Genomic DNA, 19875 nt, shown 5'->3' with positions numbered 1-19875 from the left:
TTCTGAGGTGAACTTTTCGCTTCAAACCGTAATCTTTCAAACAAAGGCCATTGTCTCTATTATCGCAAAAGCGCTTGCTCCCGACTTAGCACGTGCCAGTACAACATTCATATTGAAAAACAACCGGTATCGTCATAGTATTAAGGTTCAAATTTAATGTCACTGATATTCTAGATATTACGTTTTGGTAGTGTAGGACGATAAACCGCCCCGAAGCGATACGGCGCTCATATTATTTTGATACTTAGTGTGGTGTTAAAAATAAAACGCGGTTATTTATTATATTGTTTTATTTAAATTATTAGCTTGCGGTGGTAAATGTAATAATTTACAAAGGTGCAGCTGCAAGCATTGTTATTTTTTCTTATCTTTAAAATAACGATACTGTGAAATTAGCACCTCTGATGTGATGCCGACGCATAGTAACAATAAAAACACTGATAAGGCAAACGTGGAGCTTTGAAGCGTACAGCTTTTCTAACAAAACGTCACGTGTCAACGGTCAGAAGAAAGGTCGGTTATAATATAAGAAAGAAATTGATTATATCTGATTTTTTATGACACGATTTTATCTAGTAGTACGTATAACTGTTTATATACCTACACGGAAAAATTTTGATTATACCTATGTTAAACTTATTAATCTTAAATTTACATTGTTACCTTAGATTTTGTTATATAACAAATATACAACGCTTTATCATAAATAACCGTGTTTCATTTTTAACACCACACTAAGTATCAAAATAATACGAGTGCCGTATCGCTTCGGGGCGGTCTATCGTCCTACACTACCAAAACGTAATATCTAGAATATCAGTGACATTAAATTTGAACCTTAATACTATGACGATACCGGTTGTTTTTCAATATGAATGTTGTACTGGCACGTGCTAAGTCGGGAGCAAGCGCTTTTGCGATAATAGAGACAATGGCCTTTGTTTGAAAGATTACGGTTTGAAGCGAAAAGTTCACCTCAGAAGAGCCGTACTATACTAGGTACAGAAGACTCACTCTCTAACAAAACGCGTCTGTTACGATCAGCACAGATATGGCCGCTAGGTGGTGACAGCGCCACGCGCGGCTTATGGCTTTCCCCAAAATTGGGGCGGAACGGATGTACTTTTAGCTACCTGTAGCAAAGCGACGAAATCGCGAAGTGAGCCACGCCTGCTATAACTTATATAAACCAGCGGCCTAGCCAAGGTGACTATCGCTGGCGCTTCGCCATCGAATCGCTCTATCACTCTTCCATATTAGTGCGACACTGACAGTTGCGTTTCGATAGCTACGGAGCGTAAAGGGGCCCACTGATTAACAGTCCGCCTGACGATATCGGCCTGTCAGTTAGAACAAAAAGTTGACAGGCCGATATCGTCCGGCGGACTGGTAATCAGTGACCCCTTAAGCGATTGGCACGTTGGTTACGCGGCCAGCTCTCAGTCTATTTACGCGAGTTACGATTATTGCGTGCGCATGATAGGCGTGGTGTAGGTAATTACATGGTAACTTTATTGCGGTTTTATGACTTTTCAGTTTTTACACACAATACTTGGTAGCATTACTAAATCTGGAATTCGATCAGGCTAGGAGCAATGAACATGTAGGCATTTGTTTTCTTAGGTAGCTAGTGAGAGTATTAGGTACATACATTAATCAATTTGGTAACTAACTGTATTATAGTTACTATAGTTTTATGACTATTCCGTTTTTGAGTCAATTACTTGGTAGTGTTACTGAATGTGAGATCCTTTCGCTGTTTACCTTGTCGCTCGCAAGCTAAAGTAAGTACCTACCTCTAATATAAGATGGCGACATTCTAAGAAACTATATAGGTAATACTTCTGAGATTATTTAGTAGTCATGAGCGGCCGTCGGTGCCTATGAATAAAGGATTTGACCCCATCATTAAATCACCCGTCGGCGTGGAAATCATCCAGAGACAATTACCAAGAAAGACAGCCGAGAAGCCATGCGTGTCCGGAAGCGCGCTCGGCGGAGCACGCCGTGCGATATGCTCTGCGGCTTAGGTCGTAGACATAACACCTCAAGACTTATACGCCACAGTTTACCCCGTATGTGGGCGAATCAACTTTTAGAACGACATTAAAAACTTACTGTGCCCGCCGATATTTTTTTGTGACTTTTTAAAATTAACTTTGATAAGTCGTGAAGATCTTACCCGTTTCAACTTGAATTAAAAAAGTGGAAGTGGTAGGCCTATACATATTTTTATTGTAATAGGTAGGTATGTAAATGATTAAATATTTATAATAGTTCTTTTCAATATTGATTTTAAAAACCCGTTTTTTGGTGGCCGGAAAAGATAGCAAATTCTCAACCTATCTTACATTTTCCACATCCTGTATTTTTTCACAAAACATACCGGTTTTTTTAACAACAGAAAGTCAAGACTTTGTTTGTTATTAATTAAAAAAATTAATAAATAGTCAATTGTTTCATATATTTCGAATATTTCGATAAACATGGAATGATCAAAATTCTTATTAGTGGTCCTAGTGAGTATTATATTCTTTGAAAGAGATAGTCGTATAGTATATAGTGACATTGAATGGAATTCCTTATTTTATTTTATCCACCCTTCTACATTGTTTATGATACACTAGTTTATAAGGGCTGTCTAGATTGTCTGTGGTCCCTCTTTCGATAACCCCGCTACACCCAGCCACACGTATGTTCTGTAATTTCCTATTATTTAATTATATTAATGTCTGAAGACTCCTGAAGCTTTTATTTAATTTCCACCACACCACCCACCACTGCCAGGCTCATCAGGTTATCGACCCAGTTTTTTTTTAAGTGGTGTGGTTGGAACGCCGGAATCTTCGCCGCCTTGCCGCATGACAAAGGTAACCTCAAAAATCTATAAGGCTCATCTCAAACAGTGAACGCGTCAAATCATATAGCAACAGCAATGACAGAAGAATTGCGGCTGTACTCCTTCAGCAAATTGGAAGGTATCTCGAATTGGTCAACATGGAAATTCTATATGGAGATGGCGCTTAACATAGAAGGGCTAAGTAACTGTTTATTGGGCACGGAAGTGGAGGCAGCGAAAATCCAGAAAGCATTGGCAAGAATCTGCTTATCGGTGAAACCAGCATGCTTGCAATATGTACGCAATGCGAAGACGGCGGAAGAGGCTTGGAAGAACTTAGCCAGCGTGTTCGAAGATAAAGGTTTCTATAGAAGGGTATCGTTGTTACGGCAGCTACATCGCACACAATATGCTGATTTCTCAGACATGACCTCGTATATAGACGGAGTTACCACGTTAGTGCAGCAACTTGCCGATATTGGTAAAAACATAGAGGATGAGGAGGTCGCAGAGATGTTGCTGAGTGGCTTGCCACAGGACTTCGACATCGTCGTATCGAGCTTAGAGTCGGCGAATATATCTGCAAAACTCACGAGCGATTTGGTGCGTACCCGGCTTTTACAGGAAGAGCATCGACGTGGCAGTCAAGAGTCTCCTGATGCAGCGCTTACCGTTCGATCAAGTGTGAATAAGCTAAGAAAATGTCATTACTGCAATAAGCTAGGTCATATAAAGTCAAAATGCTTTAAACTTAGAAACGACAAGAAGAAACCTAAAAACGACGAACACGTGGTGTTAGTGGCAACAAGTGTGGACAATCAATTTAAGGTTAATCAAGTGTTAATTGATTCGGGGTGTAGTTCCCACATGTGGAAAGATTTCGGTAGCTTTATAAACTTTAAGAATCTGTCTGAAAGTGTAACTGTTGCAAATGGACAAAGGTTAACTTGTAAGGGTAGGGGAGATGTGTTTTTCAAAACCAAGCAAGGTTCTGTTACTCTAACAGATGTTATGTTTGTACCCGGGCTCTCAACCAATTTAATAAGTGTTAGTAAATTATGTGAGAAGGCCCTTTGTGTAAAATTTTTAAAAGATAAATGCCTTGTTTTGAGAGAAAGCACTGTCCTTCTTAGTGCCAGTGGAGTTAACGGGGTCTATAGTGTGGATAGTGAAGGGGTAGGCGTGTCTTATGATTCACAGGTGGCGAATGTGTCGACCAAGGAAGTGCCTGTGGACGTGCTACACAAGAGACTCGGGCACTTGAGCTACAGAGGTATGTGCACCCTCCGAGGGATGGTTTCTGGCTTAGCTTTTCAAGAGCATGATCTGCAAAGCTGTGTGTCATGCGCTGAGGGGAAGCAGAAAGTGGTGGCTTTTCCCAAAGGGGAAGCCACGCGCGCCAAACAGATCCTGGAGCTTGTGCACTCGGACGTGTGCGGTCCGTTCCCTGTATGCAGTCTTGGTGGATCAAGATATTTGCTCACCTTCACTGATGACTATTCTAGACGGGTGGTTGGATACTTCATGAAAAACAAATCTGAGGTAATGTCCAAATTTATATTATTTAAAGCTACTGTTGAAAAGCAAACAGGTTGTGTTATCAAGAGGCTTCGCAGTGACAACGGCGGGGAGTATTCTAGTCAAAAGTTTAGGGATTATTTGCAGAAAGCAGGTATAGTGCATGAAACAACTGTACCTTACAGCCCACAACAAAACGGTGTAAGTGAATCTCAAAATCGCATTCTTCTTGAAAAGGCACGAAGCATGCTCCAGGAGTCAGGCCTCGGCAAGCAGTTTTGGGCTGAAGCAGTGTCAACTGCTATCTATTTAAAAAATAGGTCACCCACAAATGCTGTGCCCGGTAAGACACCTGAGGAAGCGTGGTCGGGCAATAAAGTTGATTTGAGTCATTTGCGAGTGTTTGGCTGTAAGGCATTGTCGTTAATAGATGAAAGCAAGCGTGACAAATTAGATTCTAGATCAAAACATTGCATTTTTGTCGGCTATGCTGATCATTCTAAAGGTTATAAGTTGTTAGATCCCTTGAGTCCCAAGAAAGTCATTATATCTAGAAATGTTGTGTTCTTTGAGAATGAATTTATTAATTTGGGTAAAGATACTAAACCTGTCCCCGCTGGTGTTGTCCAATTTGACTTGTGTAAAACACAGTCAAGAGATATAGTTTTAGGAAATAATGATTTGTGTATAACACAGTCAGGTGATAATAATGTTTTAATAAATGATAATTTGTGTGAAACACAATTAAGTGATAGCAATATAATTTTGAATAATAATTTGTGTAAAACACAGTCAAATGAAAATATTTTAAATCTTGACATGTTGGACAATAATAATTTAGAAAATAATACGGATAATAAATCTAATGCAAGCAATGATATGATTTCAGACAAGGACCTATCATGGAGCAGTGCTGCTGATGACAGCGGGCCTGGCCAGCCCTCACCATCAGCGTCCCCCGATGCCCACATCACTGATGGGCAGGACACGCTGCTCGAGCCAGAGCCTGTGTCTGACAGCTGGAGTGGTCAGCAATCATCATCGGCTTCATCCTGGGACGTGCGTGACGTTCGAGGGGAAGGTGTGCCTACCGACCTGCAGCCTACGTCGGCAAGCGAACGCCCCGTACGGAGTACACGCAACAATAAACCAGTAAGGTACACTGATTATGATTTATCCGATTCTTCTATGTTTGTCAGTTCATCTCAAACTTTGAATGAACCTCAAACTTATGAGGAGGCAATGTCTAGCCCCCATAGGGAGGAATGGCTAGCGGCCATGCAATCTGAATATAATTCTTTATTATCCAACAATGTATGGACCCTTGTAGATAGGCCCTCGGGCCAAAATGTGGTTAAAAGTAAGTGGGTTTTTAAGTTAAAAAATGATTTTTCAGATACGAGGGACGTAAAGTATAAAGCTCGTTTGGTAGCCCGTGGTTTCTCGCAAAAACAAGGTATTGATTATGAAGAGACATTTGCACCTGTAGTCCGACATTCAACTATGCGTTTGTTATTTTGTATTGCAAATGAGTTAGATATGGAAATTGAACATATAGATGTAACTACTGCTTTCCTTCATGGAGACCTAGCTGAAAAGATTTATATGGAACAGCCAAAAGGATTTACCTGTAATAAAAATAAAGTTTGCCTTTTAAATAAAAGTTTGTATGGTTTGAAACAGGCAAGTAGAGTTTGGAACAACAAAGTAAATAATGTTTTGATAAATAATGGCTACATGCAAAGCAAATGTGAACCTTGTATTTATACTAAGAAATCTAATGGTAACTTAACAATGATAGCCCTTTATGTTGATGATTTTTATATATTTTGGAATAATAAAAATGAGAAAGACTTGTTATGTAATTTGTTACAGTCAGAATTTGATTCTAAGCAGCTAGGAAACTTGAGAAATTGTTTAGGTATTACAGTGTCTAGAGACAGAAAAAATGGGATATTAAAGTTATCCCAATCGGATTACATTAAGAAATTGCTTTCTAAATTTAATATGTCAAACTGTAAGAGTGTTGCAAGTCCATTGGCAGCTAACTGTAAACTCGAGAGACCCATAAATGATAAAGACTGTTTATCTGAAGATGTTTATCCATTTAGAGAATTAATTGGGTGTCTCATGTATTTATCTGTTTGTACTAGGCCAGATATTTCATATGCTTTGTCTCAGTTGAGTCAATTTTGTAACTGTTTTACTAAAGATCATTGGATAGCAGCTAAGAGAGTATTGCGTTATCTGTCTGGGACAATTGATTATTGTCTTGTATTTGTTAAAAGTGGTAATTTTAACATTTCAGTGTTCGCAGATGCTGATTTTGCTAATGATTGTGATAGAAAATCTTATAGTGGTTTTGTGATTAAAATAGGTGACTCAACTGTAAACTGGGAGTCGCGTAAGCAACGTTGTATAGCTCTTAGTAGTACAGAAGCTGAATACCTAGCTTTGGGTGACGCTTGCCGGGAACTTTGTTTTGTCAGAAATTTCATGAATGAAATTTTTGAAAAACATTCGTGTTGTATACTTTATAGCGACAACCAGAGTGCGTTGAGACTTCTAGAAATAAGAGAGTATTGTCATAAGAAAACAAAGCACATAGATCTGAAGTATCACTTTGTTAAAGATATAGTTCGAAAATGTAACATAACAACTAAATATTTGCCTACAGATAAAATGATAGCTGATATTCTAACTAAAGGTCTTTCAGGTCTTAAACACTCTAACTTTGTGCATGATTTGAACTTAAGAAATGTAGAATAGTAATGATGTCTAAAAATTTTTTTTTATTTAATAGTTCAAATCTTAATTTCTGTATAATGTGAAGTGTGAGGGGAAGTGACATTGAATGGAATTCCTTATTTTATTTTATCCACCCTTCTACATTGTTTATGATACACTAGTTTATAAGGGCTGTCTAGATTGTCTGTGGTCCCTCTTTCGATAACCCCGCTACACCCAGCCACACGTATGTTCTGTAATTTCCTATTATTTAATTATATTAATGTCTGAAGACTCCTGAAGCTTTTATTTAATTTCCACCACACCACCCACCACTGCCAGGCTCATCATATAGGTTGTAACCTTGAGTTGTATCAAGGATTCATTATCTACCTACATGAATGAAACTTTTTTTGCTGCATGCTTACATTTTGACAATGCCAATAATTTGTCAATAATAAGTATTTTAAACATTTCTTTAATACTAAAGTGATTTTTTCTTCAAATAAGTACAAATTACACTTAATTAATTTCTTACCAAGCTTGTCAAAATGAGTGCAACTGCAACTATAACATTCGACACTGCAGCAAACGAGTCCTATCATAGTCACGATAGCGATGAAGCCGCCACCGCTAAAGTTAGCAAATCCGCGTTCTCTTTTATGGACAAGCGGCTTAACACCCGCGTTTTTGTGGACGACGTCGACTTGACTCCTGATGACATAGTCGACAGCAGCTTACCTACCATGATGGATACGTTTTCACACGCTGCCTTTGAAGTTCGCGTCCGCTCTACCGTCGCGATTGCCAAACCAGACAAGACTAAAGCAGACACGGGGGACGGCGGGCCGAAAGTATTCGCCACAACCATCTCCCTTGACGACATAAAAATCGATCACACGCTCAACACAGAGGAGGGGTACGCTCCCGACGACGTCGACCTAGACAAGGCTCCCTCCGCGTTCTATTTGCCTAAAAAGTACCCCCTCATGTCTTACCCACCAAATATTATGGTTGTCTTCAAAGAAACCGAAACAGAATTCCTGTTCGAGCTGCCATCGTTTTCCTTTGAAAAGGGAACTCCGGAAGGAAATGCAGTTGAAGAAGCGAATGAATTCTATAACTATATAACTGTTGGGAAGGGCAGGAATCGAAAGATGGTGGTGGAAGAGACCCAGACTGAGCCAGTGGTGGTCCAGTCTCGGCATACACTAGCGGTTCGACCGCAGAAAAAAAATGCCGCGTCTTTCGCGTCCGTGTGGGACATGCACGACACCTACGAGAAGCTGAAACTAGCCCGCGCTAAAGAGGAGCCTGACGAGATGGTGCTGTACCAGTCCGCGGACGCGAGGCTGTTGCGTAAGAAGAAAATAGTCGACACCGGCCCAGTGCGAGGCAAAAGTTTCCAAGAGATAGGACAGAGTCATAATTTCTACGATGCAGTAATGTTAACTGAGCGTGTTCTAGCGGCTAAAGCTTATTCCGATGCGCAAAAGAAGTTCAGAGGTCTCGTCCCTATGGATCCGCTCTCGCTCGACTTGGTGTACATTTACACGATCAAACGTCTATGGACGTTTGAGTGCAATGAGACTGACGGCCATCCCATCGTGATGATGGCTTTCAATCCTAGCAATAAAAATATATTGGCCGCGGCTTACGGTGACATTGGTTGTGCGAACCAGGTCGATGGGCTGGTCGCTATCTGGTGCACGAAGAACCCGATCAAACCGGAGCGGTTCTACCGCTTCGTTGAACCGCTAACTTCCATTGCATTTTCCGCGAAGAATCCGAACTGGCTCGCGTGTGGCTTTGCAAACGGGGACGTTTTAATACTGGACGTCACTTCATATGCCAAGAAGATTATAGCTCGAAGTAGCCGAGACACCAACCCCTGCTTCGAGCCAATCTGGACGGTAACCTGGCGCGCGGTGGACATGGACAACGAATACGTTTTAGCCACGTGCCAAGACGGGAGAGTGAATCGATTCACAAGTACGAAAACGCACGATTTTATCTGCACGCCTATGATGCGTTTATCCACCGTTGAAGGCAGTTTGAAAGGGCTCGAAGTTACAAAAGCTTGTCTAAGGGTGGATGTACCAATAAATAGACATCCAGCAGGGCATTGCATCATGTGGCATCCAAGCATCAGTCACATTTATTACGTAGGTACCGACGAAGGCTGCATACACCAATGCTCGAAGAATTATTTAAACCAGCACATGGACGTGTTTCGAGCTCACGCGGGCCCTGTTTACGCTTTACACTGTTCCCCTTTCATGAAGAATTTGATGATCACTTGTGGCGCTGACGGGGCTATAAGATTGTGGGTGGAAGGGATCGACGATGTTATAATGACGTTAAATTGCAAAGGGGCTGTGTATGACGCTGCATTTTGTCCTGTGAATGCGACTATAGTTCTTACCGTCAGCACTAATATATTATCTATTTGGGATTTGAGGAGGAAGACTCATATTCCTTGCGCGGAGTACACATTGACGGCAGAGGGTTTATTAACGTCTATAAAGTTCGGTGCGGGCGGGGATAGCGTGTTCGTGTCGGACAGTGTTGGGAAGATACATACGTTCCATTTGGAGGACACGCCTATCCCGCCGTTCGACCAGCGTAAGATGCTGGACGACGCTATCAAGAAGGCGTTGTGCACGAGGCCGAACCTGCTGAAGCAGCTTGAAAAGATGTCGTCTTATCAGAAGAGACACCCTTAAACTAGTTAACGCGATATTATAATCCTTTTCCAGAATCGACCGTGCGTCGATAGAATTTCGACTTTAGTAATCCGAATTAAGGTACAAATTAGATTGGACTTTCGGGAAATGTGACTTGTCTTCAAATAAATCTTCAAAGTTGAATGAATTGGAATATATTTGGATTTTGCGGGATAACCGAGTTATTGGTGATGCTCAGAAAAGGGTTAAAGTACATTCCGTGTGTCATACGCCGTTCATTGCAAAATTAAATCGATTTGGTGTGACCCTTCAGTTATATAGCTGGTCAACCAAATCTTGTCAGTAGAAAAAGGCGCGAAGTTCAAATTTTATATGGGACGATATCCCTTCGCGCCTACATTTTTCAAATTTGCCGCCTTTTTCTACTGTCAAGATCTGGTTGACCAAGTATAGCAAGACCTACAACAGAAGTTTATAAGACGCAGTATAAGAAAAAACCAATACCTATCTACACCTACGAGACTGATCTTCATATAACAAAGGTGCCTAATTTATGTTTTTATCTTTTCTTTTTTTAGGTGTAATCATGTTATCTATTTAAAATATTGATTAATTAACGTTATAACATAATTATATAATAAACAATATAACAATAAAATAAAGTTCACTTTCATAATATCAGATTTATTATTCTTAAGCTTACCTAAGAAATACGAGTTAGGTATAAATAACACAATATAAATTTATGAGAATATAAATAATTTCGTAAACAAAACGAGCGTTTTCATACAATAAATAATTGAACTAAGCCTGGTGACTAGGGCCGGTTAGAGAGCATTTGCAGCTGGTATTCCTTCTTCAGTTCCTTCAGGTTAGCTTCTAACATTGCCACCTGTCAAACAAAAACCAAATATTGTCCTTACTTATATAGTTCGTTTTTTTAGCATTAGAAATAAGGTAAACAATCTTAATGTGTCTTTTAATTGAAAAACACATTTTAAAAATAAGTAACGGCAAATATGTAGCAATTATGAATCTAATACGATCATTTATATTCTTCTGCTTTCATAAGTAAGTTTTTGATTTTTAAAAAGCGTTTTTCAATTAAAAGACATGTCAAGATCGCTTACCTTTTTTCAAGTTCTTTCTAATGCTAAAAAAAACGAACTATAGTAACTGATAGAAAGACTTCAACATACCAAAATCACAAATACCTGAATCGGTTAGTACAGTTACTTTTATGGCAATCAAAATGAAAATCGGGAATTTCTCATCATGCTATACATTAGGTTGGCTAGACCTTGCAGTGTTGGCTAGAACCACCTTCTGTTTCCACTGTGTCCCACTGAAAGTCACAATAAAAAATATTTTTTTTCTACTCGTCGACTGTAATTCTTGCATTAAGATTTAATATACCAAACTGCAATTGGGTACTTTAAATGTGGCTCCCAACTCAACTATAATATTCATTTCGAAATGGTTTAGTCAACTATAATGAAATTGACCAATCACAGCTCGCCGCCGTCAAATATTGTCAATCAAGCTTTTCAATCTCGTACCTCACTTAGGCAACTCAGCACTGAAAAGCTCTCCATTATATCACGATTGTATAATTTATCAACTCACCTCTTCAAACCTCAACTCCCTCCTGGCCTCTTTAATATAGCCTCTAATAATATTCATCTGCTCCATAATGGGGTTATTCTCATCATGATGCTGTACATCAGGTTGGCTAGGTCCGGCCGCGGAAGCTAACACTCCTTGCTACATTCGCTCACGCTCCTTTTGTATCTAATGTACTATAACTATAAATAAACTCACCTCTTCAAACCTCAACTCCCTCCTGGCCTCTTTAATATAGCCTCTAATAATATTCATCTGCTCCAAAATGGGGTTATTCTCATCATGGTGCTGTACATCAGGCTGGCTAGGTCCGGCCGCGGAAGCTAACACTCCTTGCTCCATTCGCTCACGCTCATTTTGTATCTAATGTACTATAACTATAAATAAACTCACCTCTTCAAACCTCAACTCCCTCCTGGCCTCTTTAATATAGCCTCTAATAATATTCATCTGCTCCAAAATGGGGTTATTCTCATCATGATGCTGTACATCAGGTTGGCTAGGTCCGGCCGCGGAAGCTAACGCCCCTTCTTGCTCCATTCGCTCGCGTTCCTTCTGTATCTGATGTACTATAACTATAAATAAACTCACCTCTTCAAACCTCAACTCCCTCCTGGCTTCTTTAATATAGCCTCTAAAAATATTCATCTGCTCCAAAATGGGGTTATTCTCATCATGATGCTGTACATCAGGTTGGCTAGGTCCCGCCACGGAAGCTAACGCTCCTTGCTCCATTCGCTCACGTTCCTTCTATATCTAATGTGATATTACTTTACATAAACTCACCTCTTCAAACCTCAACTCCCTCCTGGCCTCTTTAATATAGCCTCTAATAATATTCATCTGCTCCAAAATGGGATTATTCTCATCATGATGCTCTACATCAGGTTGGCTAGGTCCGGCCGCGGAAGCTAACGCCCCTTCTTGCTCCATTCGTTCACGTTCCTTTTGTATCTAATGTACTGTAACTTTAAATGAACTCACCTCTTCAAACCTCAACTCCCTCCTGGCCTCTTTAATATAGCCTCTAATAATATTCATCTGCTCCAAAATGGGGTTATTCTCATCATGATGCTGTACATCAGGTTGGCTAGGTCCGGCCGCGGAAGCTAACGCCCCTTCTTGCTCCATTCGCTCGCGTTCCTTTTGTATCTAATGTACTATAACTATAAATAAACTCACCTCTTCAAACCTCAACTCCCTCCTGGCCTCTTTAATATAGCCTCTAATAATATTCATCTGCTCCAAAATGGGATTATTCTCATCATGATGCTCTACATCAGGTTGGCTAGGTCCGGCCGCGGAAGCTAACGCCCCTTCTTGCTCCATTCGTTCACGTTCCTTTTGTATCTAATGTACTATAACTATAAATAAACTCGCCTCTTCAAACCTCAACTCCCTCCTGGCCTCTTTAATATAGCCTCTAATAATATTCATCTGCTCCAAAATGGGGTTATTCTCATCATGATGCTGTACATCAGGTTGGCTAGGTCCGGCCGCGGAAGCTAACGCCCCTTGCTCCATTCGCTCGCGTTCCTTTTGTATCTAATGTACTATAACTATAAATAAACTCACCTCTTCAAACCTCAACTCCCTCCTGGCCTCTTTAATATAGCCTCTAATAATATTCATCTGCTCCATAATGGGGTTATTCTCATCATGGTGCTGTACATCAGGTTGGCTAGGTCCGGCCGCGGAAGCTAACACTCCTTGCTCCATTCACTCACGTTCCTTCTATATCTAATGTGATATTACTTTAAATGAACTCACCTCTTCAAACCTCAACTCCCTCCTGGCCTCTTTAATATAGCCTCTAATAATATTCATCTGCTCCAAAATGGGGTTATTCTCATCATGATGCTGTACATCAGGTTGGCTAGGTCCGGCCGCGGAAGCTAACGCTCCTCGCTCCATTCGCTCGCGTTCCTTTTGTATCTAATGTACTATAACTTTAAATAAACTCACCTCTTCAAATCTCAACTCCCTCCTGGCCTCTTTAATGTAGCCTCTAATAATATTCATCTGCTCCAAAATGGGATTATTCTCATCATGATGCTGTACATCAGGTTGGCTAGGTCCGGCCGCGGAAGCTAACGCTCCTTCTTGCTCCATTCGCTCGCGTTCCTTTTGTATCTAATGTACTATAACTATAAATAAACTCACCTCTTCAAACCTCAACTCCCTCCTGGCCTCTTTAATATAGCCTCTAATAATATTCATCTGCTCCAAAATGGGGTTATTCTCATCATGGTGCTGTACATCAGGTTGGCTAGGTCCGGCCGCGGAAGCTAACACTCCTTGCTCCATTCACTCACGTTCCTTCTATATCTAATGTGATATTACTTTAAATGAACTCACCTCTTCAAACCTCAACTCCCTCCTGGCCTCTTTAATATAGCCTCTAATAATATTCATCTGCTCCAAAATGGGGTTATTCTCATCATGGTGCTGTACATCAGGTTGACTAGGTCCGGCCGCGGAAGCTAACACTCCTTGCTCCATTCGCTCACGCTCCTTTTGTATCTAATGTACTATAACTATAAATAAACTCACCTCTTCAAACCTCAACTCCCTCCTGGCCTCTTTAATATAGCCTCTAATAATATTCATCTGCTCCAAAATGGGGTTATTCTCATCATGGTGCTGTACATCAGGCTGGCTAGGTCCCGCCACGGAAGCTAACGCTCCTTGCTCCATTCGCTCACGTTCCTTCTATATCTAATGTGATATTACTTTAAATAAACTCACCTCTTCAAACCTCAACTCCCTCCTGGCCTCTTTAATATAGCCTCTAATAATATTCATCTGCTCCAAAATGGGGTTATTCTCATCATGGTGCTGTACATCAGGTTGGCTAGGTCCGGCCGCGGAAGCTAACACTCCTTGCTCCATTCGCTCACGCTCATTTTGTATCTAATGTACTATAACTATAAATAAACTCACCTCTTCAAACCTCAACTCCCTCCTGGCCTCTTTAATATAGCCTCTAATAATATTCATCTGCTCCAAAATGGGGTTATTCTCATCATGGTGCTGTACATCAGGTTGGCTAGGTCCGGCCGCGGAAGCTAACACTCCTTGCTCCATTCGCTCACGCTCCTTTTGTATCTAATGTACTATAACTATAAATAAACTCACCTCTTCAAACCTCAACTCCCTCCTGGCCTCTTTAATATAGCCTCTAATAATATTCATCTGCTCCAAAATGGGGTTATTCTCATCATGGTGCTGTACATCAGGCTGGCTAGGTCCGGCCGCGGAAGCTAACACTCCTTGCTCCATTCGCTCACGCTCCTTTTGTATCTAATGTACTATAACTATAAATAAACTCACCTCTTCAAACCTCAACTCCCTCCTGGCCTCTTTAATATAGCCTCTAATAATATTCATCTGCTCCAAAATGGGGTTATTCTCATCATGGTGCTGTACATCAGGCTGGCTAGGTCCGGCCGCGGAAGCTAACACTCCTTGCTCCATTCGCTCACGCTCCTTTTGTATCTAATGTACTATAACTATAAATAAACTCACCTCTTCAAACCTCAACTCCCTCCTGGCCTCTTTAATATAGCCTCTAATAATATTCATCTGCTCCAAAATGGGGTTATTCTCATCATGGTGCTGTACATCAGGCTGGCTAGGTCCCGCCACGGAAGCTAACGCTCCTTGCTCCATTCGCTCACGTTCCTTCTATATCTAATGTGATATTACTTTAAATAAACTCACCTCTTCAAACCTCAACTCCCTCCTGGCCTCTTTAATATAGCCTCTAATAATATTCATCTGCTCCAAAATGGGGTTATTCTCATCATGGTGCTGTACATCAGGTTGGCTAGGTCCGGCCGCGGAAGCTAACACTCCTTGCTCCATTCGCTCACGCTCATTTTGTATCTAATGTACTATAACTATAAATAAACTCACCTCTTCAAACCTCAACTCCCTCCTGGCCTCTTTAATATAGCCTCTAATAATATTCATCTGCTCCAAAATGGGGTTATTCTCATCATGGTGCTGTACATCAGGCTGGCTAGGTCCGGCCGCGGAAGCTAACACTCCTTGCTCCATTCGCTCACGCTCCTTTTGTATCTAATGTACTATAACTATAAATAAACTCACCTCTTCAAACCTCAACTCCCTCCTGGCCTCTTTAATATAGCCTCTAATAATATTCATCTGCTCCAAAATGGGGTTATTCTCATCATGGTGCTGTACATCAGGTTGGCTAGGTCCGGCCGCGGAAGCTAACGCCCCTTCTTGCTCCATTCGCTCGCGTTCCTTCTGTATCTGTCGCTCGGCGCGCTCGTACCGCTGTCGGCGGACCTCTTCGATTTGAGCCTCGGTTGGCAACTTTCGCAGCGATAGAAGTTCCTCCTGAAATTTAGATTGCTTGGTTGATAAAAAATGTTAGCAATGTCTTTCCTGCAGTCATATTGCGTGATGTGTTTAAAAATACATTTTCGTTTGGTGCCACCGACCCACAGATATCTTAGATGTTGTATCAAGAACGATAAAATTTTTAATGGCGCCCAGTTTCTCAGACTGAAACCGAATCTTAAATAAGCTGTGTTTAATTGAATTGAAGGTTGGAGGAGGCCTATGCCAAGAGGCACACCGAACTGCGGGACATATTGTAGTAAAAATAATAAAATCGACTTAATAACCGTTGTACCCAAGGATCGGAATAAAAGGCTATATAGATAGATAGAATTGAACTTGATTTAAGTAGTAGCAGCTTGCCGCATAGAGAGTAGAGCTTAATTCGTTTTCAATTCCATCAGATCAAAAACGCAATAGTTCAAAATGGCATCCATCTTTTCCAGTTCTGATGCTGGATCTCAAACATTTTAGACAATTAAGCCATAATATCTCTGTGTAACTAGCAGCCCACCTTAAGGAGCGTAAAGCTTAATTCGTTTTCAACATAAATTTTATAAAAATGCAAAAAATTAAGTCTGCACCCTGTCTTTCCAGTTCTGATACAGAATGTCAAATTTAAAATATAGTTGGTCAAACCAATTTGTCAGTCAGTAAGAACCAGGAAAACTATGCTCGTCCTTTTCTTCTGGGTGCTATAGTGCGTCAAGCAAATCTTGTCAGTAGCAATGTACTGCAAATTAAAGTAGGGTAACACCATGTAACACTCAAAGAGCAGAATTGCGCTAAGAAAAGCAGCAATGTACATCGTACCAAAACGTGTTTATTTTTCCGCCCTTCATACGTCAGTTCGAGTGAATTATCATAACCTCAAATTTTAGTAATCTTTACTGTCAACGAGCATGATTGTACATTGTAGGCACCTTAGCTTTGCTTGAGGTCATGCATAATCTTGGTATTTAATGGTGACAGCAGAAATTTCTCTTGAAATAGAAACGATTCAGAATGTAAACAATAAGATGATGGCTGTCATTCACGATCCACATTCCACAGATAACACACAGATGACACGCGATTTTGGAATTATTCGAACACAGTGTTGCTAACCCGCGATTTTTCAAATTTGCCGCCTTTTACTACTGACAAGATTTGGTTGATCCAGTATAGTATTAGTGTAAGACAAAGTTAGTATGATTCTCTCTATGTTTGAAATGAGACAAGACAGTCCTTTGACAAACTATATGCTAAAAGTTACCTTGATGTAACTAGTAGCGGCCTGCCGTATAGCAGCATATAATTTAGCTTGTCTAGTCCCCGGTTCGGCCGGGAAGGCGGCTATATGTTTGCTGAGCGCGTCGACGCCTTCTGCGAGTTTGCCGATGCGCCCGCGCATGGCGTTCACGTCGGACAGGTTGTACGTACTCTCGCCGTCGAAGAGGCTTTGACACATCTGAAATTAATATAATATAATAATAATTTGAGCCTATATACGTCCCACTGCTGGGCACAGGCCTCCTCTCTTGCGCGAGAGGGCTCGGGCTATAGTCCCCACGCTAGCCCAATGCGGATTGGGGACTTCACATACACCTTTGAATTTCTTCGCAAATGTATGCAGGTTTCCTCACGATGTTTTCCTTCACCGAAAAGCTATCTGAAATTAAAACTTGAATTAAAAAAAAAACTTTTTTTTTCTTTAAAATTTAGAGCCTATTTCTTCTTCATAAATTTTACTAGTAATAGGCTATATTGAAAATATCAAAGGCTTAATTTAACAACTGAAGTGGATAGGATTGTATAGTACTGAACAATCAGTAATTAGGTTGTCAAGCACTTTAGGTGTCGTACTATTATTTATTCTGTGCTTTAGGCAAAGTTACCGTAATACTTAAATACCGTACACCGCCTACAAGTCTATTCTTTTAAATACATATAACTGTGTCCTCATACTGTCCATATGTAACGTAATTTAGGAAGAAGTGTAAGTGCTAAAACAAGTGAATGCATATTTTATTAGATTAATATCACTATCATACAGTACAGTCACCTGCGATAATATTACACAACGAAGGCCGCAAAAATATCTGACACGATCTTGTTTGTAGAGCCATAAGAGAGTGTCACATATTTTTGCGGCCTTTGAAGAGGCACATATTATTGCCAGACGTTGATGATGTCAGACGGGACGAGCTGAAAGCCTGACTGCCAGCGGCTATTAGGTATAATTACAACAATGGTGTCCTTACCTGCCCGTTGTGTGCACGGGTCTTTGCTAATAAGATCGGCTACGCAAGCCACACGCGGGCACACGAACGTCTTCAGCAGCAGAGTTGAAACAGTCGCCGTGGTCGAAATCGGCCGGGAGAGTATATATTATTGCAAGTGACTGTACCAAGTAAATATACCTTTTCATACATAGCGACAGCAGGTTTAGCTTGATCCATCAGCCCCCTCATTTGCTCATATGCCTGTACAAGCGCTGTCTTAGCATTACGACTCTCTTGTACTTGTTTCCGGAGCTCTATGAGATTGTAGCAGTGCTCGCAGAGACGGAGGCCTGTCTTCTCTGTCACCTCGTGGTCTGAGGGCGCCAGTGGCACTGATGGGTCTATTATTGATCCTGGAATAAAGAGTATTTAGAGGTCAAAATATAGTTCACTCATTTGAATATGGATAATATTCACAAAAAATATATTCGGAACATAACTTGATTTTAATGCCAAGTGATACGTCAAGTATAAAGCTTAAAGAGATATGGATGCATTCTTGCAGCAAGTTAGTGCGAAATAACAATAATACTTACTAGCTACATTAATATCTAGGAATGTGGAACAGTCATGGCACAATATGGAGCCGCAGAGCCGGCAGTGGTGCTTGCGGCGCGTCAGGTTAAAGGCTTTTGCACAGTTCGGGCACAGCTTCACCGATGAACCATCTAACCATGGGACTACCTGAAATATAAATTGTACTATAAGCACTGGGTACAGGTAATGCAAGGCAAATATGTTTATACATAGACTGGTTCGCACACTGGTATCAGGTAAATTGAAAACTCCAAAAAATTTACTTAGATTTATGGATATTTCAGTAAAATTTTCTGAAATATCCATAAATCCACTACCTACTAACAACCGACTAATAGACAACCTGTTGTAATGTCTTTGAGTTTATGTAAGCCCAAGATATTTTTCAGGAATGTTGTCACAAAAAGTAATTAAGTTTGTTCACTAATTAACGAAGTCTGCTAAAAGGCAAAATAACAACTTTAACAGTTTTAAGCAAGTTTTGCTAACAATTTGTAATAAAATTTAAGCTTAATAAGTACTCTACTCATTTTAAATGAGTATTCAACTTATTAATAACATGTCTTACCATACCTCCCATACAACCTGTTTAAGTAAGGAAACTGATGTATGGAGTATTAAGCACTTTAAGCTCACTTACTTTTCAATGCCTTAACTAAACCAGGATTTTAACTTAACCATAACAATCTAAAAGTAGAATTCTGATTATTCAATTAAACATACCTCTTGTTCATGTTGTCGCCTCTGGTTGGGTTCAGTGGGCATGTTGCCCACCAATTTATCCAGTCTAATCAACAATTTGTTAGTCTCAGTCGCGTATCTCTCCAACCTTGCCGACCTAACACCTTTGAAGTAGTCAGTAGAGCTCCGAGACACCCCCACTGTCTGCTCCTCAATCGATTCATAATAGTCCTGGGAATTAAACTTTAACGCACGATCGAACGTCTCCTGAATATCAGCATCGTCATTATTAAGTATTATCTTCTTCGCTTTCCCAAATATCTCCTTTAGAGACCTCAAAACATCTTGGTCTTCTTGGTGCAAACTCTCAAAGTGATTCGTAAGTTGTGAAGCGGTTTTCAAGTCGGCCTTGCAAATGGGACAAAGGAAACCCTCGAGGATCTCCTCGTCGTTTGCCGTCGCCATCGTTACGCACTGATTCCTACATGCACATGTTAAATAAACAATCAGTGCATTTAATTTCTAGCGCAAAAGAAATCCTCCCATTCCATAGTTTCTAATTCACTGCTGATTAGTAAGCGTTTGTTTATTGCATACACATTTGTGGTGTACATTAATAAAAGTAAGG

At 40.5% G+C, this 19875-nt stretch overlaps 3 protein-coding genes across 4 annotated transcripts in view; 2 read left to right on the top strand and 1 right to left on the bottom strand.

The window, feature by feature from the left end:
• LOC134648698 (PXMP2/4 family protein 3) overlaps window positions 1-19875 on the top strand; it is a 381574-nt gene that overhangs the window by 63499 nt on the left and 298200 nt on the right. The window lies entirely within an intron of this gene.
• Window positions 7524-9826, top strand: LOC134649200 (dynein axonemal intermediate chain 4). The gene has a single exon (XM_063503919.1). It carries the CDS (start codon window positions 7636-7638, stop codon window positions 9808-9810), a length of 2175 nt encoding a protein of 724 aa, XP_063359989.1. The 5' UTR covers window positions 7524-7635; the 3' UTR covers window positions 9811-9826.
• On the bottom strand, window positions 10440-19825 carry LOC134648716 (rabenosyn-5). Its single transcript, XM_063503224.1, has 6 exons — window positions 19290-19825; window positions 18566-18713; window positions 18168-18382; window positions 17021-17215; window positions 15508-15762; window positions 10440-10663 (listed from the first exon to the last, which is right to left on the bottom strand). The coding sequence occupies exons 1-6, from the start codon at window positions 19710-19712 to the stop codon at window positions 10589-10591; spliced, it is 1311 nt and encodes a 436-aa protein (XP_063359294.1). The 5' UTR covers window positions 19713-19825; the 3' UTR covers window positions 10440-10588.

The sequence above is a fragment of the Cydia amplana genome, chromosome 6 (assembly GCF_948474715.1).
Source record: "Cydia amplana chromosome 6, ilCydAmpl1.1, whole genome shotgun sequence".
Classification (NCBI taxonomy): Eukaryota; Metazoa; Arthropoda; class Insecta; order Lepidoptera; family Tortricidae; genus Cydia; species Cydia amplana.
Note: the sequence above shows the minus strand (reverse complement) of the source record. Positions and strands in the feature narration are given on the sequence as shown.